We start from the raw sequence: 27,050 nt of genomic DNA, 5'->3' as shown, positions 1-27,050 counted from the left end.
TTGAGCTCCTTCCATCAGGTAAACGTTTTAGATCAATCCGCACACACACAGACTGAAAGACAGCTTTTTCCCATCCGCCATAAACTTGATGAACTCTGAATGCTCTCTGAAATAATTAACACTGTGTACAAATTGTTTAAACATCTGTAATACCTGGCATACTTGTATAATTTCTTCTCTTCCTTGTTACTATCACTATGTTCCCTATATGCACCGTGGGGTTGTCATGAAAAGTAATTTCGTTGTGTTACACAATGACAATAAAGTGAATTGAATTGAATTCAGAAAGGTGTCCATGGGCAAGACTTTCTAGCACTGCAGGGTGGCCTATTAAACGTGCCCTTAGTGGCTGTAACTCTCAAGAGCTTTGAGTCCAACGAGAGAAAAGTACTATACTAATGTTATCATTATTATTATTATCATGGGGAATAATTACTAAGCATGTGTTGGTGGATGCTTACTGCAACTCTGGACGTCAGTCTGTAATTTAAGCTTAAAGTCAATCATGATTTCTTCATAATGTATCATATTCATCTCAGACTGCCTAATCCTCTTAGAATTGATGATTCATGTGCACATCTAGCTGGTTTCTTTTGCATCTGGGGTGCAAAAGACTCCACTTTTATACTGAAGAGGCGTAATGGATAAACTGATCATACAGAAATGCTTGCATACAATCATCTGGCTTTAGTCTGCACTCTGCAGACATTTGCCTTTGCGCTAGTCGTACTCTGACCACAGCTATGACATTTACTTTGCTCAGAAGTTGAAATGTATGTTTACCGGTACTTCATAAAGCAATGCAAACAGAAGTGATGAAACGCTGAGCCCTGTAAGATATAGCAACGACTTACATCTAGCAAGCATTCAACAGACTGGGCAAGTGATGAATAGAAAATGTAGTTTATCAGTGCTGGTACAGCAGGGAGACATACAACAATCCTGGTGAAGCTTATCGTATGATAGTCAAATTACAAGAGCAAAGCAGATTATAAAAGAAAAAAAGATATTTAAAAATGTAGTTATGTGCTACAGTATAGCTAATAAAGCACGAGAGACATTATTAACATTTTTAATCATTGGGTGAAAATATTTTGCTAGCATTCATGTTAAAGAGGTTCTGTGAAGGGGTTAAATAAACAAAAAACAACACTTATCTGGGGCTTCTATCAGCCCCCTGCAGCTGTCATGTCCCTCGCTGTCCTCCTACAATCGACGAATAATGCTCACTCCCACGTGCCTCATCGGGAGCTTACTGTGCAGGCGCAGTACAAAGTTTTCTTGTACTGCTCCTGCTCAGTAAGGTCCCGATGACACGCGGGAGTGAGCACACGTGCGGCCAGCCGCAGTCTGGTTAGACGCGCAATTAGACCGGGACTGGCGGTGGGGAACAGAGGATCGTAGGAGGACGGCTCGGGACATGACAGCTGCAGGGGACCGATAGAAGCCCCAGGTAAGTTCCAGTTTTTTTTGTTTTTTTTTCCTTTGAGAAAAATCATTGTAATCCAAATGCCCCAGGTAGCCACATAGAGTACAGCGAGATACCAATTGAAGTGAAAATGAATAGGTATCATCTGCTATGCAAGTCAAATTCCAGAACTGGGCAGTGGTGCTGATGCGTGTGAGTATGTGTGTGTGTGTGTGGGGGGGGGGGGGGGGCTGCTGTGCAAAAAATGGCATCATTGTGTAAATGCAAATGCACATGCACCAAGCGTAGATGAAGATGCACAAGTAAATGAACATCAGATGATGCGACTGAGGAAGATGTACATTTTAGTCTTCCAGCAACTTTTCGGGCTGGGGATGAAAATGTAAGAACCCAAAGGTAACTCATGCAACCACTGATACAATATATAAAATATGTCAATAGTCTAACCTCTTAAAACCCTCTTAAAAGTAACCTGAGGTGAGACACATACGTAGGCTGGCATATTTATTTCCTTTTAAGCAAAATACCAATTATCTGGCAGTCCTGCTGATATTTATGCTTTCAGTAGTATCTGAATCACACACCTGAAACAAGCATACAGCTTACCCAGTCAGTCAGATTTTAGTTAGAAACATCTGATCTGCATGCTTGTTCAGGGTCTATGGCTAAAAGTATTATAGGCAGTGGCTGAGGTGGACAGCCAGGCAATGTGCATTGTTTGAAAGAAAATAAACATGTCAGCCTCCATATTCCTCTCACCAAGGGTTCCCTTTAAGCCACTTACGGACATTACAAGTTCAAAACATTTACTAAAATTTTGGTTGAGAGCCCAATGACTATACAACCACTCCTCTCTGAAGCCAAACCAGCTTAGGAGCATAAAACTCTCCCAAGTTGGATGGAATTTCAAATAACAAAAGATGTCCAGCACCTCCTGCCCTCCCCTTTCCATAGGACAAAAGTTGCTATTCAGATGAGCTGACCTGTATGCACATTTCAGATAATAGGAACTATATAATGGTTGGGTTCTCCTGTGCAGAATCTAGTCACAAAGACACCTAAGTGCGACGTCATATTGAAAACATCCCCTAAGACAGATACTCACCAATCTGTTTCTACTGCATGTTACATGTTATGATCCATTTCCTATAACACTCTGCACCATCACTCACTTATCAAAATAAACGCTTCCATGCCTTGGCTGGACTAAGTATGTTTTATTTAGATGACATAACTTCCCATCATATTTTCATTTGAGCATAAGGTTGTGTTTGGACGGCACTGCCAGATGCTACTAAATGAAACCAATACAGGCTAAACAGAAACATGAATTAATTATCTATGGAGGAAACCATTTTAGTTAGCAGAACAGAGTCCTAGGACAATATGAAGATGAACTTAGCTCCTCACTACACGTGCTCTACAGCTGCTCTCCAATGTGACGTGAGGGGAAGGGAGCTGTTTTTCTTCACTACGATGACTCATGGGACTTCAAACAACTTTTCACTAAACATCAGAGGGTTCACTTACCTTAACAATTTAAGGAGAAAATAAACAAATCTGTGATTGTATGGATAAGTAAAGATGAGAAAACCTGACCGCTGAAGCTATTGCTTTTGTTATCAGAACCATCTAAACTGCCCTCTGGTTTTGTATTTTAAATAGTTTGCTAGTTTTAAAGCTTAAAATGAAATTGTTTGGAATGGAAAACATAATCCTGTTCCTGCAAAGAACAATACGTGTAGGTGGAACGCCGCATTTCATAAGGTGAACGTCAGACAAGATTGAGTTTCTGTTTATTATTGATTATTAAGGTTTCTTGTATGAAACACACGTGCCATCTGCCATGACAGCTGTCTAGTTTTGAAATACATTTCCAGATCGATGGAAAATTGCAATCAGGATGGTAAATGGGATGTAGAAAAAGTTAAAGACAAAAAGTCAGCATGGGAGAGCAAAATCATGTCAAAACTCAGAGATAGCAGCTTATGTCACTACAAAAGACTACGTGCCATGTTGCTGTGGCTGACAATACAGTTTTTTATAGAATTAAGGTTCTGAAAACTGGATACCTGTACAGGCCAAAACAGGAAGCAGATGTGAGACATGATCACATGATCGTTACCAACCATTCAAATATCAACAAACCAGTCAAAATAAGTACATTTCTCTATGACTTTTACCCAAGTTAAATTTACATAGAATAAAGCTCTAGTCGTCTACATTACAATGTATCAATGTAATCACTTTTTTTATATGTCAATGCTGTTTGTCATATGTTTTTCATTGCCATGGCCATGTGAACCACAGCTAATTCCAGGTACGTCAATTGGCGTACTTGGCGAATAAAGGTGTTTCTGATTTCTGATTACAAAACTGATAGACTTGAAGTTAAAACTGGTCCACAGTCACTGAATACTTAATGATTATATGTGTATGTAGCCAAATTTGCTAATCTTTTTGGAACAATTAGAGTAGGTGTACGTTTGGTGGCGTTGCTGCATGAGTTGGGCATTGGGTGGTGCCGCTAGTAAAAATATTGGTAATTTACATTACTGATATTTTATTATGCACTTACCCAGCACCCATTCTCACTTCAACTCTGCCCTCCTAGTGCCTAAAACGTATCCCTCCCGCACTTAATGCCTTACACTAACTCCCCCCCCCCCCCACCTTCAAGTGCCTAAAACCCACCTACTCCTCCTAATTCCCAACACTAACCATGGAGCCCAAACAACCGCTAGTTGTAGCGATTGGCTACAACTATTACTCCCTATTTCCTACATAGTAGCCAATTGGCTAATATGTGCTTCAGGTGCTCAAGTGGTAACATTACCTATAATTGACAAAGGTGTATATTAGATGCCTGCCAATTCCAGCACCCAAATGACCTGATTTGTAGCAGCTACTAATTTCCAGTTGATAAAAATATTTACTTCAGTGCTAAATAATAAGATGGTATACATTTATGGTCAGCGTATTAGTAAAATACATTTACAGTGCATGGAAAAAGGCAAACATGCTAAAGAATTCTGTAATTGTTGTTGGTAATTATCAATCTAAATAGTGCACAGGGGCTCCTTCTCAGCGCTGTGCCATCGCTATTATGATCACTGGCTGTCTAAGTTCCATGCTGCTGACAGCAGGTATAATGGCAGACAGATGAAGTCATTAAAGAGAAAATACTCCTTGTTCATTCTCTTGGATAAGAAGCAATACCCCAGACTAGCTGACAATGCAACACCAAGCAATGTTTGCTGCAGCAACTGACAGGTGACATTTAGAAGAATGCTAAAAATTGACAAGACAAGACACAGAACATTTATATTGCACTTTTTCCCTGGCAGAGTTAAAGTGCTTCAGGGCTGCAATCACTTAGAGCACGCTCCACGGGTGACCGGGGAAGCCTGGCCCAAAGACTCCTTATTGTTTTACATAATGGCTTGAGCCAGGATTCAAACCCTGGTCAAAGGCTCAATTCCTACATTAACGACTAGCAGCTAAGGAAATATCCTAATACAATCACAAGGCAGTTCCACTGTCACGACCGTAGACCTTAATTTTTAATCTGGGACCAAACTATAAAATACCCATAAGCAGTAAAACATGTATCAAACAGTGCCACGTTTTGCAGGTTTACCCTTAAGGTCTAATGCATACCTATCTATGTGTTCACACTCTGGGTCTAACTTCAACTGGCCATACACAATTTTTCTATTGCTTAACACGTCAATCAATCAACTTTCGATCAATACCTGGCAGTTTATTAATAATAAGTTTACCAGGCCATGTAGCATTCTAATAAATGAAGAGGTACAATGGTAGGGATTTGATCGATTCCTAAAATATTTCTCCTGAAAACAAAACCAGATTGTGTTGGCAGTTTGGTATAGAATCCATCACTGTACGCCTAAAGGCGTACATGCAAAATGGGCGCCACGGAAATTTAGGTGCCAGAAATAGTCGAAAGTAGAATATTGGTAAAATTACTGATATTCTGGTAATGATCAGTGGTAATTCCGATAGTAAAATATCAGTAATTTTTACAAGTATTTTAGTATTGCTTAAAGGAAATCTTAAGTCTGAGTATATTTAGTAGTAAAGTCATTACCGTGCAGCATTTTATGAGCGCTTCCTTATCCCATTAAAACCGCCGCTGTCCCAGCCCCAGAACGGCTGTTACCGTCTCCGTGATCAATTTTAATTTATTCAAAATGGCGCTGCTGGCCGGAACTACTTCCGGGTCAGCCAGCGCTTCTTCCCTGTTGCTGTGTCACTACTCGCGCTGTGCGTACTTGCGCGGTAGTGTCACTGCTGGCTCGTGCACGAGCCGAAAGTTCCCAAAGCGCAGTTCCCGAGGAGGGGAGTCCCGAGTCCCCTGGAACATGCGCAGTTAATTGAATGCGTGGCCAGCTGTGTTTCGCAATCCTCTCACACCAGCCCATTACAAAGAGGACGAAACAGCAGCCGGCCACAGCACAAAGGTACTATTTATTACAATAAAAATCTGCAAGTTAAATTATAAACATTTTGCTAACAAGATATAAAAAAAAAGTCTTATGAATATATGCATGCATACATCGACATCTCTGCACATATGTATACACACATATGTATATGTATATGTATATATATATATATATATATATATATATATATATATATATATATATATATATATGTATATGTGTATATATATATATATATATATATATATATATGTATATGTGTATATATATATATATGTATATATATATATATACACACACATTCATGTGTATATATATATATATATACATATATATATATATATATATATATATTTATATGTTTATATACACATATGCATATACCGATTTATTTGCATACAGATATATATATATATATGGAGGTAATAGATATATTTTAAGAAATGGACACTTACATTTAAATAATTTATATAATTCTGTCCGGGGATGGCTGGGTCTCTCTCTGCACGCTGGGAGCCTGGGACTCGCTACAATGTAGAACAGGGCACAGCTGAGAACAAACAGCCTAGTGTCCCTTATATATGTCACATTGTTGCACAATGTGAGCGCACGAGAAAGCGACCATGTGCGCATGCGCGCGCCAGCCCGGCGCCGCGCTACCCGCGCCCTACGTGCACGCGCGCTCCCTGCGTGCACGAGCGCGCACGTAGCCGATATGCTAATGCGCGCGCAGCACAGGAACTTGTAGCGCGGCTGTCTGAATTAGGACCCAGCGCAGGAGGGAGCCAGCTACTGTTATTGATCCTGGGTCATTCGGCGACAGGCGCCGACAGGGGAGACTGACGGGGAGGATTGCCAGGCATTGGAAGGCTGCAGGAGAAAAAAGACACTGCAGTAAGTGTCTTATGACAGTAATGTACCATGATGTACGTTTTCAGAGATTTTGCATTTGACTTAAGTGTTTCTTTAAAGGAATTATCAGGCAAAAAAAAAATGAGTTTTACTTACCTGGGGCTTCTACCAGGCCCATGCAGCCTTCCTGTGCCCTCGTAGTCAGTCACTGCTGCTCCAGTCCCCCGCCGCCAGCTAGTTTCATTTTTGACGACCTCGGGGTCGGCAGGCCGCATTGCATACATTTTTACGCATTCCAGCTGGTGCAGGAACCTTGACACATACATTTTATGCGTTAGTGGTGCAACGCGTAAATTTTTACGCGTTGCACCACTAACGCGTAAAAATGTATGTGTTTTTTTTTTTTGCCTGATAATTCCTTTAACCAAACCCTACCTGATCTCTCCATCGATACCTAACCCTAACCAATCCCTCCAGCGATGCCTAACACTGACCAACCTCCACACTGAGGCCTAACCCTAATCTACCAACCAACAATGCCTAATACTAAATATCCCTTCGATTCAAACCTGCCAATAATCATGCTGCCTTTACCACTGTACTCTAAAATTAATGGGTGTCATGGAAGTTTGGCTGTCCCCTAGGTGCCCATGTTAATATCAACAATTAAGGAAAATTTTAGCTGCCCGATAAAATAGCTTTGTATAGTGGACGACCCTGAAGCCCAACCTATGGCTGCCCATTGCCCAAATCCTTTTTAAATGCTGATGTTAACATGAGTGCCCAAATCTCTGCGGTGTCTTCAGTGCCCACATTTCCTGGCACTATCCTGCAAAACTACCAAGCTGGAACACATTGTACAACATAAATATAGTAAGCCTAGCATCAATTTATAAAAAAAATCCTGCTATTATGTATTCTAAATTTTACCTGTTCTTACAAAAAATTAGCTAAAGCAGAAATACAATAAAAGATTTGATTGTAAACTAAAGTACAACAGAAATAAACGGACATTGGCCTCAATTCACTAAGATCATGCTGGAGATAATAAGGCAAGAGAAAACTTACCTCCACATAAGAGAGAGTTATCTCATCTCTTCATTCCTTAAGTTACCTCCTCTGTAGTTATTTTACCTCCTCTGTAGTTATTTTACCTCCTCTGTAGTTATTTTCACATGTAGTTAATAAACAGCCTGTCTTTAACTCTGGAGTTATTTTAAGGATTGAAGAGTTAACTTAAAGACAGAAGAGTTAACTTTAGGTTTGCCTGAGGTAAAATGTTTCCTGAATACTACATGCCTTATCACCATGGTAACAACTCTAGAAGAGTTATTAAAGACAGGAGATAAGCTTAGTGAATTGAGGCCATTGCATGTTAAAAACATGTGATATATGTGTTATACAAATAGCAAAAAAAAAAAAAAGTGAGCAAGAGAGAAAAGGCTTCTGAGGGTTTGTGCCACACTTTGCCCGGCTCTTGTCTATCCCTTGATGGTGGATTAATGTATGGCTACTGTGGAGAATGAAAAAACATCTAAGTCTGTCTCGTAGTTCTGTTATAACTTGCAAACTCTTTCTGCAAACATGAGGGAGCTCAGGTATAAAATTCAATTAAATCTTACAGCATCTTCATGCACTCTTGATCATGAAAACGTCCTCATAAAATTGATCTACTTTTATGCAATCTTTTTTAAAAGTGTTTTCTGTTTCCTCCTGCCTGCCACTCAATAATGATCTAAAACAATGCTATATCCAAGCTGTAGCTGCAGAAAAAAACATTGTTCGGAAAAATTCAGAGATGAGCTGTGTAGGCCCTATTCACACTGAATAAAGCGGCGTATCTACACTCATACAATTCAAACATTGAAGAACTGCCCACATACAAAGCAAAAATGATTACTTTCCAAAGGCTCGCTAGAACAATCTGGCTCCTTTTTCACTGTTCAGGTGGCCAATGTCTAGCTTATCCCTAATGGATATAACACATGCAGTGACATCTGGCAGTCACCAGCACCCCAGTCTATGACATCAACAGATTGCACAAATCCTGGCATTCCTGGAGAAATATGTGTGCCTTATCAATGTGAGACTGCCGGCCTCATCCATAAAGTTGGGCTTTGTGTGCATTTGGGAATGCAGGTATACCATGTGCAATAAGTATTGGAAAAATTGACAAACAATCATCTATTGTGCAGCGATCCAGTTCACAGGTGTTTTTATATAGCTCCCCAGCCTCTCCACTTCCTTTATTCTAGAGGAGAATTCAACTTTCACATACTTTGCTTTAATTTCTAAGGCAGCAGAGACACATGGAAAGTGCAGAGCGGGTCCTGTAGACAATACCTGGGCCTATCAGCTCTTTCCTCTCCTGCACATTTGCAGACTGTTGTAAGCTGACAGACAGACTGTGGGAGAGTGAGGAATTAAGGACAACCTTTGTAGCATATTTCAGGAAAACCTTATAGATGCTGTTTAGGAAAATATTTCACAGTTAGTGAAATATTTTATCGGAAGTCCAGATACATACAACTGTTTGAAGTTATTCCCCTGTATACCTCCACACCCGGATCTCTCCTCCTCCACTATGGACTACACCTGCCTCACATCCGTTTCCTACTGGATGGCCGCTAGGTTCCTGAAGCTTAAAGGAAACCAGAGAGGAAAAATAATAAAAGATTTATACATACCTGAGGCTTCCTTCAGCCCCATCCGGACCTATCGCTCCCACGCCACCATTCTCCGCTGCCCCACAGCTCCGGTATCGGGTCCCGTTACTTCCGCCAGTGGCGGCCAGTCTGTGCAAGAAAAGTACATCATCTACATAACTCTCCAGCAGCCGCTGGAGAGTTATGTAGATGGCGCTCTTCATTACCTCCTTCCCTCAGGGGTGGGGTGGACAGGTCCTCTTCACTCCTCTTTAGTGTACACACACTGTACAAGCAATCACTGTGCGTCTTCCATCCCTGCATGTCATAAGAAAAGGACGAAAGGGGCATGGTGATTGGCTGTACGCCACTTGAACATTGAAGAGGAGTGAAGGGGACCTGCCCTGCAGCCAGAAAAAGATAATGTCTAATGCTCTGCTACCACTCTGTGTTATGTACAGCCCCCCTCCCCACATACACACACACACACACACACACACTGCGTTGGTTGTGGGAGCTATTGTTACACCCCTGGAGCTGTAATTCCTAAGCACACTATGGTAGACAATTAAGAACTTGTTTGTCTGTACCTGCATGTACCCTAGGATTAGTCACTGACTAATTTTGTTCCATACATTTATTTTAGAGGCCATCTACCATCTACAGTGTATGATAATGGAAACACTGGAGGATGCTCAGTTTACTGTGAATAGGTTAATAGCTGTATAAGCCACAGACCTCCTTCTACTTTGCAGCAAAGGCAAGCTGTGAGTTGTGGTGTGAATTTTGGGCTAAAACTTGGGAGTTAGATTGCTTGTGAGTGAAGACCTTTATCTGGCTTGAAGATAAACCGTGACCAAGTATTGAACTTCATCCCAATCAGTAACTGATACTCCCTTTCCCATGAGAAATCTTTTCCTTTTCTCAAATCATCAGGGGGCTCTGTATGGCTGATATTGTGTTGAAACCCCTCCCACAGTGTGATGTCAGGACCATGGTGCTGACATCACACTGTGGGACCCTTGTTGCATTGTGGGAAATAACAGCTGTTTCCAACTGCCAAAGAAGCAAGCAGCAGCTACTTCCACTGACATCACCTGCCAGCAGTAAAAATGTTGCCATGTGATAAATGTCAGAATGTAAATCAGGGAGAGGAAAGATTTTACAATGGGCAATCACTGACTAAATCATTTATACATAATTATTGTAAAAATTAATAACTTTTGTTCATTCAATTATTTTCACTGGAGTTGCTCTTTATGTGCAGGGCCCCCGTCATGCAGTGCACACATTTGAACCTGCTGCAGAGTGTGCCTTGGAAACATGCTTGTAACCATAGTCACCTATTCCAGTGTTATGTCTGAAGCTCCCTTCCACACTGAGTAGCATGCATGCTCAGTGTCAAGTTAATTATGCTGCCGGTGATAAAACACTAAATATCTCCGCTTCCACACCTCCTACACTACACCAATTTTCAGGGTAGGGAGGGGACCTACCTCTATGCCAAATTGCAGGTCCCCAGCCCCGCTGGTTCCAGAGATAGATTACAGAAACCAATCTCTGGAACCAGTGGGGCGCGGAGGCTGCATTTTGGCATAGAGGTAGGTCAGGAGTCCCCTTCCTACCCTGAAAATTTGGGGAGTGTAGGAGGTGTGGAAGCGGAGATATTTAGTATTTTACCACCGGCAGCATAATTATATAGGAAATGTGGCTGCAAAGGCTCCTACTGCGCATGTGGGGCAGCGCAACAGGACAGGACCGGAAAAGCACAGATTTATATGATAACACCACCATAGAAACACATGCAAAACTGATGTCATATGTCAAAAACTGAAAAGACAGGACTAGACAGGTTTTCATGTGTGAACCAAGTCTAAAAGTACCCCATAACTGAACTGCCACACCCAGCCATCTAGAAACCATGGACAGCCTTGGTTTTATGTCTGGATAACAGCAGTGGAGCAAAGCAGAATACACTGAATACAAAGTATGATAATAATTTATGTACTTAAAAACATCAACACTATTTATAACAACTGTTATAGAGAGACATTTTGATGAAATGATGGCTTTTCTTTTCTCTTTCTATACTATCACCAGCTTTGCGAATTGTACTAAGAAATCACAGTGCAATAAAGGAGGATGTTAACAAGCAGTGTATATTTATTGAAGGCGAAAACAGGTTACGGCTAAAAAGGAATTAAATTGAAAAGACATAATGGCCATAACTAGATGGTTTGTGTGATGTTTTGCTTTATAAAAGCCTATGCAGGTTTATTTATGTACTCGCAGTACAAGTGCTCTACTGAGCCATATCTGGGCGAAGAACATAGAATTTACATATAAATTGACTAGTAAACATAGATGGCAAAAGGTTTATATATACGAATTTAAAGGTAATGATTCCAGGAATTATGAGAAGCAGGCAGATAGCTCCCCTTCACATAATGAAATGAATGTAGTCCACTTAATAAATGATTTTCAATGGCTTTCTTTAGTCACCACAGCAGAGGTCACCTGATCACAGCTTGCTTCTGAAGCCAGCCTTAGGCAATCACATAAAGATTTCCAACCAATGTTACAAAACAATTGATTCCTTTACGAAAGGAATCGATTCAGAAGGAATTCATTTCTACCCAGCACACTGATTTTTAAAAGATTTCAGCAGGGTATCTATTGAAAATTGTTCACACTGCAGTGGTTGATGCATTGAATAGCTATGGGCAGTTGATCTACCGTCCCCCACCGCTAAATCCAGGCTCCACAGACTTCAATACATGATTCTGACACCAGATTTGGTATGAGGATCAATGCTAACTCAGGGAACATGTCAAAAAATTATTTTGAAAAGAGTTTATAGCAAATCAATTATGAAATGTACAGGGGAAATGCACTGTAAGCCAGTGCAGTAGCACTGAAGCATTGAATTTAAAAGTTAAAAAAGTTTTTAAAAACTGCTTGGGCAGGAGGACCCCATTGCTATCCATGTTTTCAGCTGGGCGCACACATGAGTGTGGTGAAGGGCCCTGTACTGTCCATTGTAGAGTAACACAGGAGTTTTATGACCTCTAATTTGATGTCATGGAGAATCACCCTGCGGTCCAGACAGACTGAAATATTGTCTTTTTAACCCTTACAGTGTGAAATAAATAAAGAAATATAAAAGAAGCACTGGCAGGTTCTAAGTAGGCAATTGTATGCTATAAGTTACTTCAGGTACACTTAGGAAGGCACCAGGCAGTAAGCATCAAGATGAGGACAATAAAGTAAACCTGAGATGAAGAACACCTCAGGTTTTATTCTTACTTCCTCCACAACCCAGTGTATGCCCCTTCCCCGGGGAGCATCTGGTCACTTGGATTCTATCTGGTCCCCTCCATTCTCCCACAGTCTGGTCTGATAAGGGCCACTGAGCATGAGCAGCATCAGATCACGCTCTCATGGTTGGCTTCTGTGCATGAGCAGTTCACAATTCCTGTAAATGTGCTTGTGCTGGATGCTTCCGGCCACAGGAGCGTGATTGGATGGTGCATACAGCCATCTTCGCTCATGGCCTTAAAGCAGCACAGTAGAATCAAAGGGACCAGGCAGACTACCCCAGGTAAGTAAAAATCTTGAGGTGCTCTACATCTTATGCTAGGTACACACCATACAATTTTCTGTTAGATTTTCTCTTAGATTTACCTGCCAGATAGCTTTTTTCCATGTTGTAGGTAAATCTAGCAGAAGAATCTAACAGAAAATTGTATGGTGTGTACCTAGCATTAGGATGCCTTTAAGGTTAATATCGAGGCAGGGACAGAGTAAGGTTAGGCATCACTAAGGAATTTCCGCATGTGACATAGGATAATCTTAGATAGACTTCCTTATCAGAACACTGGCATAAATATATTGTAGCCATCATCCTTCTATTGTTATTTCAGAAATCATTCTCATCGTACCAATGGAATCAACATCACCACATTTTTCATCACCAGAAGATGTTTTCACATTCACAATCCTGTGATATTAGGAGGCACGTGTGTGAATGATAGTTGTTATTAATGATGAAGAGATTGCAGAGGGCCCAAAACGAGCTTAGCAACACTCCTACATTCTGACTCTACTCCTACACTAATCTTCATCTTCAGTTTCATGACCTAAATATCTACAGAACTCACAAAGGTAGTATGAGCTATTAAGTCAGCCTAATTTGTCCTGAGTGCTGTTTCCTTTTTAAATATCCTTCCTAATCTTATAGCATTTTAGGAGATGCTTTTAGTTAATCTCCTAGTGATGTCAGTCTTACATTAAGTTTAACCTCTGGGTCGGGAACAGGAGGGAGCCCTCATGAGGATAAAGTTTGCCTGACCCGGCAGCACAGGAAGAGCAGCAGAACATATTTCCACTCTCAAGGCCAGGTTCCAATCCCTGAGATGGTGTCAGCTTCACTTTCTTCTCGGTTCTTCATCAGTAAAAATGTGAAATGTTCCATGCCCATGAATAGGATATGGTAAACGTAGCTTTTTTACTTTGTCAAGAGCTTAAACGCAAGCTCACCTTTTGGGAATAATCTTGTCTGAAGGCATCATATTACATTGCCTGGTGCAATGTTCAGGGGCTCTCAAGAAGAATGTAATGGGCTCCTCTAAAACCTTGATTTGCTTTAAATCAGCACAGCATGTTTAAAATGATCCTGCCTTCTGTTGCTGGTTTCTTAATTTTTATCCATACATTAAAGCAGTGGAAGCTATTTCAACATATGACCCCTTTTTTATATTTGCTGTAATCCTGTTTAAGGCCGGTGTTCCAGACAATACCATCAATCCACAGGCTTGCATCAAGAGGACTAAAGCAAGCATTTGGCTCAAACCCAGCGATCCTGATGTGATGCCTGGGTGCATCCTGTATGCATGGAGATGACATATACATACATTCAAGTGCCGAGCACTGCAAATACAGGCTTCCCCATTCAAGTCACAGAGGTGGGCACCAGATCTAGCTTGAGGCCACTGGGAAGATAATGTAAAATGCAGCTCCACAGCCCAGCAGAATATAATGACGGCAACACACACTCTCTGACAAAAGCTATGCATTGCTTACTGGTTAACCCTTAACTGCAAGGGTATACTTCTCATAAACCAAAAATACTAAAGATGCCCATTCAAATTGATTTCAAATTACACTAGTTGAATATGGTACACTATCTATGTTCAATGTATGATCTCCAAGAAAAACTAAAGGAACTGTTGAATGTTTTAATAATAATAGCACAAACAATAATAATTATTATTATTTTTAGTAGTACCGTCATATTTTGTACTGCTTTTGAACTTCTTTCTAGGTTAAATCAAGAGAAAAACAAATGGTCAGGATATAAATGTCATTATTCATTTCTGGTGTGTGGAGCTGTAAGACAAGGGCCCATATGCAATTCACTTTTTCACCTGAGTTTTCTCCTAGGTAAAATTTTCAAACTTGTCAATAACATGCCTTTTAAACCACCAGCAAGCAAGCAAATACTCAAATTAATTTTGATAGTACTTTTTCTACTACTTTTTGGTACTTTTACCCTGCAAAATGCTAAAAGGTTATAATAAATCTAAAATGAAAAATTCTCTCCTAAAAGAAAACTCAGGTGAAAAAGTGAACTGCATATGGGCCAAGGGGTCTAAACCAATTCATTTTTTCTCTCACGTTTTCTCCTAGGTGATATTTTCAACATGTTATCAATAAAATGCCCTTTAAGCCACCAGTGAGCAAGAAAATGCTCAGAATAATTTGACAGTATTTTTTCACCTGCTTTTTGATACTTTTTCAGTTGCAAAGTGCTGAAAAGTTATTTTAAATAGAAGATGAAAAATGATCTCCTAGGAGAAAAAGTGAAATGGATCGGGCTGTCCAAATAACAAAATCATGTGATGTATAAATTCCTGAATAAAAAATCCCCTAAAAAGCATATCTGGTAAATATTATATCAAACCTTTCTGTAGCTATTTTGTAAAGCAAGCTGTGTGCACAATAGTTATTACCATTAAATGATTTGTATACTTATATTAAGATCTGCTATCTTATTATCTGCACACATCCCTTTAGAAGTAACATTTAATGGTCATTTTATTTTTACCCAATAATGTAATCAAGTTAAGGCGTACCTATATGCATCCTCCTTACTTGCCAATGTACATACAGGTAAATTGGAAAACATTTTGAGTAAAAAAAATCATACAAGCAGACATACAAATAAAAACATAAAATTATCATTAACCTCCTGAGCGGTATGGACGAGCTCAGCTCGTCCATCACCGCCGGAGGCTGCCGCTCAGGCCCTGCTGGGCCGATTTTTATCAAATAAAGTGCAGCACACGCAGCTGGCACTTTGCCAGCCGCGTGTGCTGCCTGATCGCCGCCGCTCTGCGGCGATTCGCCGCGAGCAGCGGCGAAAGAGGGCCCCCCTAGCCGCCTGAGCCCTGCGCAGCCGGAACAAAAAGTTCCGGCCAGCGCTAAGGGCTGGATCGGAGGCGGCTGACGTCAGGACGTCGGCTGACGTCCATGACGTCACTCCGCTCGTCGCCATGGCGACGATCTAAGCAAAACAAGGAAGGCCGCTCATTGCGGCCTTCCTTGTTTATTATGGGCGCCGGAGGCGATCGGAAGAACGCCTCCGGAGCGCCCTCTAGTGGGCTTTCATGCAGCCAACTTTCAGTTGGCTGCATGAAATAGTTTTTTTTTAATTAAAAAAAAACCCTCCCGCAGCCTCCCTGGCGATCTCAATAGAACGCCGAGGAGGTTAAAGCGGAATATAACCCTGCATTTCAACTTTGCTCTAAAATATTATTTACAGCATATTATATGCAAAAAGCATTTTTTTTTTTACTAGACCAACATTGGAAGGGTTAAACACAGAGGTTTAAAGTTCCGTGGAGAGATATGCAGAAGTTCAGATTGTTACATTCTATTTAGTTATATGTATCTATTGATAAATGTTACACACTCTTTGGCTGTCCTCCAAGCTCCTTCTCAGTCAGAGAGATGAGTCACATTCAACACTTAGATACATTTATGTAAACAAAATGTATCTATTTCAGCTTCAGATGCGTCTGCAGAAATCTCCAGGAATCTCCAGGAACTTTAAAGCCCTGTGTAACCCTTCCAATGCTGGTCTAGTAAAAAAAAATGCTGGTTGCATATAATATACTGTAAATAATGTTTTAGAGCAAAGTTGAAATGCAGGGTTATATTCCGCTTTAAGTAGCTTAGAAGTCAGAATTTGAATAATGTAATTTTTGGTGTAAAATAGAGCAAGGAAGCAAACATGCACAGAGTGAGCTCAGTCTCTGTGGGAGTGGCTGCTGCTGGTGCCTGTATTGCATCATCCTGCTGTTCAGAGTGAAAGGAGGCAGGCACAGATTGGATACATAGCTGTGTGCAGTTCAAGTTTTCATAATTTATTTTAGGGCCACATGAGAAGGACAGATTAAGGATAAAAGAGTCCAGTTTAAATCCTAGCTATAAAGGTCCAGGCAGGATTCAAAATGGAAGAAATAGAGACTTAAAACCAGAGAAAAAAAAATCTCTTACTTCACCCAGCAATTTGTTAGGCATTTTGAGCTCTCTTAAAGTAAACCTGTTCTTTTTGCAATACTTGTTGAAGAAAGACTAAGTAGAAAGCGGTCTCACGGCTATTTGCCACCTGTACTTTCTGATATAGGCATTTGGGCATAGCTTCTTTATTGGAGCAATAACTGCCTTATAGTCAGTGGAGCAATACTCATGCCTCTTGCCAACTTATCCGACAGCCTTTGATCCAATGCAGAGGTTAATGCACGGTCACACAGTGACAAGGGGGAATAGCAATGGTCACAAATGCAGTTACACTCCTTGTACTGGGAAGCAGACTGCATTTGGACCTAAGAGCTCTCTAAATGCTTAGAAAAAAGCGGTGCAGGAAGTTAGTAATTGTTCAAAGGATCTATTCCTGTTCTTGGTGGGAACTGTATCATTCTGACTTTGGTTCACTATAGATAGTCTTGAGTCGATAAAAAGCAGCTAGTAAGAACCTTTAGGTACAGTTCCAATATCAGTCAGTTAGCACTAACCTTGGTTATTACCTCCATATAGCAACACATTAAATAAACCTAAAAACATGAGTTAACAAAAGAAAATCCCCAAAGACCCAGAAGCTGGCCTGGCAGGGAGTAGGTTAGTTTTCAGAACCAAGTAATTGTATGGCTTTGTGGACCTCAAAACTCCCAACAGGTTTTAAAAGTCCTCTTTACTGGTCAAGGTTTTGCAATGCAATTGATAGCAACCTCAGGGGTGTAACAGTAGCCCCTGTGACCCCAGCCATTGTGGGGCCCATGAGGTAAGAGGACACGGTCCTGGGGTACAGAGTAGCAGCAGGAGCTTCATACTTTACCTCGCCTCAGCAGCGAGACAGGTCCTCCTCACTCCTCTGTGTAGCCACCATACAGCCTATCACCTTGCATCTCCCAATGTCACGTATCAGGAGCCGCAAGGTGATAGGCTGCACCAAGGCTACACAGAGGAGTGAGGAGGACCTGTCCAGTCTTCAAGACGAGGTAAAGTATAAAGCGCTACTGCAGCAGTCATGCAAGATTGGTGGGGGGGTGATGGGGTTCGTAAGCTGCACACATTGGGGTGGGGGGTTGTTGATGGGCCATGCACACAAGGCACCATGTCTTTTTTTTTCTTTTACTTAGCTGATGCAAGCATGGCGGGGGGGGGGGGCAGACCTGCTGAACCTTTCTAGGGGGCTTGGTCTATTTAAGTTACGCCCCTGAGCATCCCCCAGAATAGTGAGAAAAACAAAATGCCTTCATTTCTTTCACCAGCAGCCACAAGTTTTATGAAAATTATGACTATATACTATTCGTCAGCAGATGTTTGTATTTTCTTTTATTAAATTCCTGAACTGAATATCAAAACATTTAACTTATGGCTTTGTTTTTAAATATATATTTTTTTGTATTGCAGTTGATTGGTCTAAACCTATTACTGCTACTGAAATTGCTCATTATACAGAGCACAGCACTATTTGGCACACCAGTTAGAGGAGCCATATCTTTCCCAACAGAGCCACGTATGATAATGTGCTGACAGCTAAAGGGCCCTTAGGAAGATAAACTGATGTCTATATCCCTTTGTACATATTACTGGCTAGACTTCTGTCTATGGCTATTCCTGATTGTTGCTACTATAAAAACACCACTTAAGGAGACAAATGCGATTCTAGACATCTGGGAATTTTTTATGTATTTCATACTTGTAAGATGGGCCGTCATCACAGCCAGAAACAGAGAGGCAAGGACACATACTAACAAGGTTAAAATGTAGACAGATGTCTTTTCATTACATTTAAAACAATATCTTAAAGCGGAATTACATTTTGGCATAACATACAATAAAACCTGTTTCCCTGTTACATATTGTCCATATAGTTATCCTTCATACTTTAGTCCCAAAGTAATGTCATGTATATAAAAAAAAAGAAAAAACACATTTCCACATACAATTCCCCCTAAATCAAAGTGCAGCAGTGCTGGTTTGTTGTATCTAGTTCATTCAAAATTTATTCAGCGAGAAAAGTAGTCAGAAATATTTGGCGGAGCTATGATGCGGATGTGAGTTGGTGTCCAATTACAAATAGCTGGAGGTACCGGAGTAGTGGGCATGTCCATGAGCAGGGTTGAGAGAGTGCTGGTCCATAACAGAGAATAAAAATCCAGGTGGTTCTTGTTTTTAACCACACTGGGTACACATACCTCCACTCTCATAAGCTCTACTTTGGGTTTTAGTCACTAAAAGGAGAACAATGGAGAACACAGGTGACTCAACAAGCCAGAACTGGATTTTTTTTTAAACAACTGTCTGCTATAAGCTTGACCTGGACTTTGTTTTTTAAAGAGGAACTTTAGTGAAAAGGGAAAAAAAAAATCAATGCATTGTAAAGCAAGAAGTTAAAAGTAGAAGAGAGATCAAGAAATGATTGACATTCACCATGTAATTTGTTTATGTTGTTTGATCCACAATGAGCCTGCACATCATCATCTTTACTACTGGCAGACAAGAAAAAAACTAGACAACATCAACTGGCATTATTTATACACACCCTCTACAATGCGATAGGCTAAAAGGTTGCTTTTTTAACAGATATACATATGCACAGAGGGAGATACTGGTTGCTTGGCAATTGGAAACAGCTGTTATTTCCCACAATGCAACAAGGTTCACAGACAGGAAAATGTCAGGACCTAGGCCCTGATATCAAACTATGGGAGGGGTTTCACCACAATATCATCCAGACCTCCTTTATGATCTATTCAAGAAAAGATAAAGATTTCTCATGGGAAAAAGGGTATCAGCTGCTGATATACTGACTGGGATAAGGATCAATCCTTGGTTATAGTTTCCCTTTAAAGTCTGCTATTAGGTGACCCTAGCCTTTGTAATTTCAGAAAATAGTAAGGATTTAGTCCAGGACAGCCTGGCTTTATTAAAAGTGTGTTATTGCTGTTTGTTTGTCCACATAACTGCGGCCACCCAACTGCTAATTTACCAACCTTTCTACAATCCTCTCTATAATCTCATATGACTCAGGTGAGGCTTGTATTTGCCACCCATTTGCAGCATTCTGAAAAACGCAATCCAAGTTTGCTGTATTTCCAGGATTTTCCATATTCTCCAGCCTTAGTAAAAAAACAAACAACCTATAGAGTAATATGCAATTCAAATGCCTGCCTTACAAAGGCAAAATGGAATTATTTGTATAGCTCCACCCACTGTCCTGTGCTGATGCATTATAAGAGTAGCTCCTTGTGCATGTGGTAGTAATATTTGCAAATGCCTTCTTTTTTGAGAAGGAGAAAAGAGTACTTTGAAGTAGTTTAGAAAGATTTAAGCAATATAAAAGCAATATCTTATCTACAATTTGTGGTGATATCAACAGAAAGAAAAAAAAAATCCACAGATTTTCAGTGCCAGCTACTTTAACTACCAAGCTTCTGGGATTTGCCTAGCCCTGGGCAAGCACATTGTTTCATGGTTAGAAACCGCATCTGTATAATGTTACCCTTTACCCTCTCAAATCTATTACACACATCAACATAAATATTTATATCAGTGTCACGTAAACTAAAATGCAGACAGACATGCGATTTCTTATCACTAGATCTACCCCAAATGAGGAAACCGTGTGGATTCAGCAGCTAAACGGGTGTCACGTTCTGCTACTCTAAAGAATTCAAGTTCCAGGTCTGCTACCACCTCATTTATCCATCCCTTGTACAAAGTGGCTCAGTGCTTGCAATCACATCCTGCCTCTGCACACTTCTCTTACATGATGTAATGTTAAGCCCTAGTGGTAGGGGAGCAGTAAAGCACAGATACTTCTTCTTTTATCGAGACATCAGAGCAACTCCACGTTATAGGAAAACTGTGCAGAGCACTAACCAGCAATGATATCCAAACTATGGGGCACTGCACAGTATTGCACATTCTAAATAGCATATTTAAAGGGAAGCTGTCAAGATATGACTTTTTGGACAAGCAGTTATTCAGTAAATAGTCAAGGAGCAGATTTTAGAGCGAATATACATGTTTTGTTTATATCAGATGCTAGGCTAGACAGTGAATGAGAAGCAATAGTTCCAAGTTGCATATGTTATACATGTTGTGTGCAGCTTGGAATTAAGGTGGCCATTAACAGTACAATATTTTAATCAGATGTGATCTTTCAACTCAACATTTACGATCAAATTGTACAGAAAACAGTACAGTTTTTGGTGAACATTGATGTGAAGTGATTCTTTGGTCGATTGGAACTGAAAATTCAGTTGATCCGAAAATTGGATTTTACGATCATATCTGAAGAGAGAAAATGCCATAATCAACCTGTTTATGGGAGAGATTGAGAATTTCCTTCCGATTACTTTTGATCATAAAAAGTGTGTTGAAAGATTGCATCTGATTAAAAATTGTCCCGGTAATGGGCACCTTTATAAGGGTGGCCACTAATGATCCAGTCTTTTTCATCCAATCTTATCATTTCTATGTCATATAAGGGGCTGCCTAAATTATCCATTTAACATATTCACTCAAATGACCCTTCTACTATATAGATTTGGTATAATTGGATGAAAATGATTGGATCATTAGTGGCTATCTTTACTAATCAAATGCACTTCTTAAAGAGGAACTGTAACGACAAAACGGCCCCTGGGGGGTACTCACCTCGGGTGGGGGAAGCCTCAGGATCCTAATGAGGCTTCCCACGCCGTCCTGCGTCCCTCGGGGGTCTCGCTGTAGCCCTCCGTACAGCTGTGACGCAATATTTACCTTCCTGGCTCCTGCGCAGGCGCTCTGATGCCTCTCGGCGCCGAAGTAGGCGGAAATACCCGATCACCGTCGGGTCTGCTCTACTGCGCAGGCGCAAGTTTCCGGCGCCTGCGCAGTAGAGCGGACCCGACGGAGATCGGGTATTTCCGTCTATTTCCGTGCAGAAAGTCGCCACAGCGCCCCCGCTGGAGCCAGCAAAGGTAAATATTGAACTGACAGTCGGCACAGTCGCCGGCTGTTCGGAGGGCTGCGGCGAGACCCCCGTGGGACAGAGGACGGCGTGGGAAGCCTCATTAGGATCCGGAGGCTTCCCCCACCCGAGGTGAGTACCCCCCAGGGGAGATTTTTAATGTTACAGAGTCTCTTTAAGGTGGCCACTGATGATCCAATCTTTTTCATCCAAACTTACCAAATCTATGTAGTAGAAGAGTAAACTGAGTGAATATAATGAATGGATACTATAGGCAGTCCCTTATATTACAGGAAATGGTAAGATTGGATGAAAAAGATTGGATCATTAGTGGCCACCTTTATTGATTTGATTGGCCAATTCCAAACTGCATACAATTTACATTCAGGTCAAATTTATTATGGTTCTTCCTGACAGCCATGCACTCTCTGCTTGCATATCTCAGGCTCCCAATACAAGTCACATGATTGGAGCTGGAGGTATATAGCAAAGAGCCTGTGGCTGCCAGATAGAACTAAGGACTGGTCCACTATGAAACAACACTGCAGAAGTAGCCAGAGAAGTGGGCCCCCATACCCCCATACGATTGCTAGCATGGCCTATAGTTATGCCCATCCATGCAACCAAGCTGTTTAATAAGGTTGGGAGGGGAGTGGGATGCTGGATAATTGTCTGAAACACCAAAATCAGTCAATCGCAATACTGATTTGCAGCTGTCCACATCTGTTCCTTCATCTACATTATAAATAATGAGAAATCTGGTGGACAGAGAGAGATCTGTGTTGGATATAGTCTACATCAGGAAAATTTTAAAATAGTATTTTTTGGGGATGTGATTGGATGAAGTACAGAGCACATGATATGTGAAGAAAAGAGCAAATGACAACTGAAGCAGTTGCCCAGAGTAACCAGAGCATCAACTCCAGAGGCTTTTATGTGACAGATTATTGTGATCTCTGTTGTCTGTTTCAGGTCTATTTACTATGATTATTCTCTGTAGATCACCGGTTAGGATAACCTTTTAAATTGTGAATGTACCGTATATACTTGCATATAAGCCGACCTGCATATAAGCCGACCCCCCAACTTTTACCTGAAAAAACAGGAAAAAATGATTGACCCCCATATAAGCCGGGGGAAGGAAATGCTGGATTGGTGCAGGCTGAGTGATCCCCCCAGTGTGTCCCAGTATAGCTAGTATAGTGCCCAGTATGGGTAGGTAGTGCCTCAGTATAGCTAGTAAAGTGCCCAGTATAGCTAGTATAGTGCCCAGTATGGGTAGGTAGTGCCCCAGTATAGCTAGTAAAGTGCACAGTATAGATAGTATAGTGCCCAGTATAGCTAGTATAGTGCCCTGTATAGGTAGGTAGTGTCCAGTATAGCAAGTATAGTGTCCAGTATAGCTAGTATAGTGCCCAGTATAGGTAGGTAGTGTCCAGCATAGCTAGTATAGTGCCCAGTATGGGTAGGTAGTGCCCCAGTATAGCTAGTAAAGTGCACAGTATAGCTAGTATAGTGACCAGTATAGTGCCCAGTATAGCTAGTATAGTGCCCAGTATGGGTAGGTAGTGCCCCAGTATAGCTAGTATAGTGCCCAGTATAGCTAGTAAAGTGCCCAGTATAGCTAGAAAAGTGCCCAGTATTGGTAGGTAGTGCCCCAGTATGGCTAGTATAGTGCCCAGTATAGCTAGTAAAGTGCCCCAGTATAGCTAGAATAGTGCCCAATATAGGTAGGTAGTGTCCAGTATAGCGCCCTCCCCGCTCCCCCCGCGGCCGCCGCTGCTATTACCTGCTCAGCCAGCGGCCGCTTCCTCTAATCCGGGTTCCCCTCTCCATGCGTAATAAGTGTTTCACAGCAGCACGCCCGGTGGTGCTGCTGTGACGAGGCAGGAGGCAAGAAAGAGCCCGGCTTCCTGTAGCGGCGATGTGTATCCTGCCTCCTGCCTCGTCACAGCAGCAGCGCCGGGCGCGCTGCTGTGAAACACTTATTATGCATGGAGAGGGAAAACCCGGATTAGAGGAAGCGGCCGCTGGCTGAGCAGGTAGTAGCAGCGGCGGCCACGGGGGGAGCGGGGGTGGGAGCCACGAACCACCACGGAACAGGACTCGCATACAAGCCGACCCCCCAACTTTTGGCCCCCTTTTTGGGGGTCAAAAATTTGGCTTGTATGCGAGTATATATGGTAGGTTGTTTTTCTAACCTTTAACTGATGATGTTAAAGTGCGATTGTAATTCTTTGTGATTGTCGAAATTTCACTAAAAACTTTGAAATAGGAAAGACTGAAGAGTTTGTAAAGGTAGCATGATGGTCAACATAAATTCTATATGGTTTTTGTTTCAGTTTGCTTTAGTATTGTCCACGTAGTTATATGGGTGGCACATGTGCCACTGTGCCCTCACATGTGTGTACAGAATGACATCACTCTACTACAATCCTTAAATGATACCCGAGGTGACATGTGACATGATGAGATAGACATGGGTATGTACAGTGCCTAGCACACAAATAACTATGCCGTGTTCCTTTTTTTCTTTCTCTGCCTGAAAGCGTTAAATATCAGGTATGTAAGTGGCTGTCTCAGTCCTGACTCAGACAGGAAGTGACTACAGTGTGACCCTTACTGATAAGAAATTCCAACTATAAAACTTATACGAACCAACGTATAAAGCATAAAATGGCTTCTGAGAGCAGGGAAGAGATAAAAAGGTTCAATAGTTCATAATTTTTACCTCTGGCATACTTCAATGGTTAAAACTTAAAAAGTAGATTTAAATAAAAAATAAAACTGTTGAATATCTTAAAAAGTCATTTTTAGGAGAAGTAGTAGATAGATACAATTGTTTATTTCATTAGTTTATTTTTGCCTCGGGTGTCCTTTAAAGAGAAGTACAACTTTAGGCCCAGGGCCCACTAGCGGTGCTTTTGCAGCCCTTGCCGATCATGCAAGTGCTGAAACAGTGGAACCCTATGAGGGTGGTTCCACTGCAGCATTGCGTCTGCCGAGCAATCACAAAAACACTTTATGTTCAATTTTTGGAGCATTAAGGCCAGTTTTAGATTGGATTTTTGTGATTCGGCTCATACATGCACACTGAGCTCCCATCATGCACACTGCCTGCGTCGCCAATTGCATTAATTGCATAATCTGTGTGGTAGGCACGAATCATGCGGTAATGCGCCGCAGACTTTGCATTAGATCGGATGCTTCCAGAGCATCGAAACACCGCATTAACTCTGCAAGGCTCCATTGACTTACATTGCACTCACGGCACCTTGTGGTAAGAAAGGGTAATGCAATGCAGGTTCACTATGCCAGTGTGCAAGGGGCCACAGTGAATGCAGTGGTAAATCAGAGTCCTTCAAGGTCGCTTTTGGAATCTCTAATAAAATCGCATGGCTCCGAATTTTTGGAAATCGCAAGTGGCTTCTTATTTCCAAAAACTGCTGCTAGTTTAAAGATTTTTAAGAAGAAAATGATATGCATTAAAATTTTATAACCATGTATTAAATGCATTCACAAAAGCATTCCTTGATCTGGAAAATCAGCATAGTGTTCCTTGACAAAATAATATTGCTGCTATATAGTGGAACATGAAAGCAATTCATGCATGCTGATATCCACTTTAAAGCATAATATGAAAGTATTTCTACACATATCAGAAATACCACAAAAACCTATCAGCAAGCTTAGATGCACAAGCCTGAAGTTGCACTAATCCTGCCCCAGCTAATATAATGTATTATATTTCGGAGCGAAGCAGCATGGGACAGTTCTGCCAGAGGTATTGTACACTACCAGCCAACTGTCACAGGCTGTCTCATTCCTTCAGGCCAATACTCTGTCAAGCAGGCGGCGTTTGTCACAAGTCAGCTCCGCTGCAGCATGCACACAAGGGAAAAAGAGAACCCAGCCTAAATTCCAGCCCTAAACATAGCCTTTCATCTTCCACAAGAAGCCTGGACTGTCATTCATCAATCCTTTCCACACAATGCTGCTGTGTAAGCCCGTGGCTGCCGCTGTCAAAGGTGATCTCGGCTTTACTGCTGCAGCGTAAATCCGGAGCCCAGATTCAGCCCATACTTTATCACCTGGGTCAGCAAATTGAGTTGAACAAGAACAACTTTCGCTCAAGGCTGAAGAATTAATCAAACAGAAATTAAGCACAATAGACAACGCAGTGGGGATAGATACGGCGAGGTTATGATTTCATCTGACTTCATTACAGTTGCAGCATTCAGCATTTCACAAATCCCTGAACACACACATTGATAATTGATATCAGCTCATCCAAGCATGCCGTGCAATTGGACTTCATAATACAAACATCGCCAGTAATAATTCAACACTTCATTGCTTAGTCTCATTACCAGAAAACAAGAAGAAAAATGTGTTTTTGTCTATTTGCTGTCAGTGTTTGATAAATGAACATTGATATCCTTATAGATTTCTCTCATTTGTTAATCTTTTTTTCCCCCTTTTTTAAATTATAGATATAAGTAAGAAATTACAATTTTGTATCATAATGCAGCAAAATAGGCCAAACATAAGATCGTAACGATGACCTTCCCCGACCTCTGTCTCCGCCCTAGTAAGCTGCTCTGTGGCTCTCTCTGACTGCCAGGACCTCTGAGGGCACCAGATTGTCAATCATCTGATCACATTTACCTGCTGGGCAGTTACAATCTGCCGGAACTTCTCTTGAGATCCGGATTTTTGCCATGTGTTCATACGACCTCTGCAGAAAAAAATAAAGAAGAAAGTGTCAGTGATTTCACAGTTGAAATGGATACAGACCTTGAATGATATCCTAGATCAGGGATGTTGAACTCCAGTCCTCAAGGGCCGACGGTCTCACACATTTTTCACACATTTTTGGAACTACTCAGATTAATTGATGGGTCTGAATCAGGAAAGGTGTGGTCCACCAAGTAAAACACATTTCTCCATTCCTCAGTCCATCCTAAACACTGGCATGGGTATGGCCAAGGAGGAATGGAGTTGTAATAAGTAAGAAGACAGTAGAAAATAAAACAAATTACAACAGGAAGTGGTAAACATGTGAAGGGCACACATGGAAAACTATATGTATGCTTGCCCTGAAAGCAGGGGTGCCCAATAGGTCGATT

The 27,050-nt window shown here is 41.3% G+C and overlaps 1 protein-coding gene across 1 annotated transcript in view; it reads right to left on the bottom strand.

Annotated features, from left to right (window-relative positions):
* Positions 1–27,050, bottom strand: part of LOC137503714 (collagen alpha-1(XXV) chain-like) — a 298,356-nt gene that overhangs the window by 255,729 nt on the left and 15,577 nt on the right. Inside the window, exon 2 of the mRNA XM_068231110.1 lies at positions 26,590–26,659. Coding sequence (XP_068087211.1) covers positions 26,590–26,659 — 70 coding nt within the window. The remainder of the gene's footprint in view (positions 1–26,589; positions 26,660–27,050) is intronic.

This window comes from Hyperolius riggenbachi, chromosome 1 (genome assembly GCF_040937935.1).
Source record: "Hyperolius riggenbachi isolate aHypRig1 chromosome 1, aHypRig1.pri, whole genome shotgun sequence".
Lineage (NCBI taxonomy): Eukaryota > Metazoa > Chordata > Amphibia > Anura > Hyperoliidae > Hyperolius > Hyperolius riggenbachi.
The sequence above is the reverse complement of the archived record's forward strand: the minus strand, read 5'-3'. Positions and strand labels throughout refer to the sequence as shown.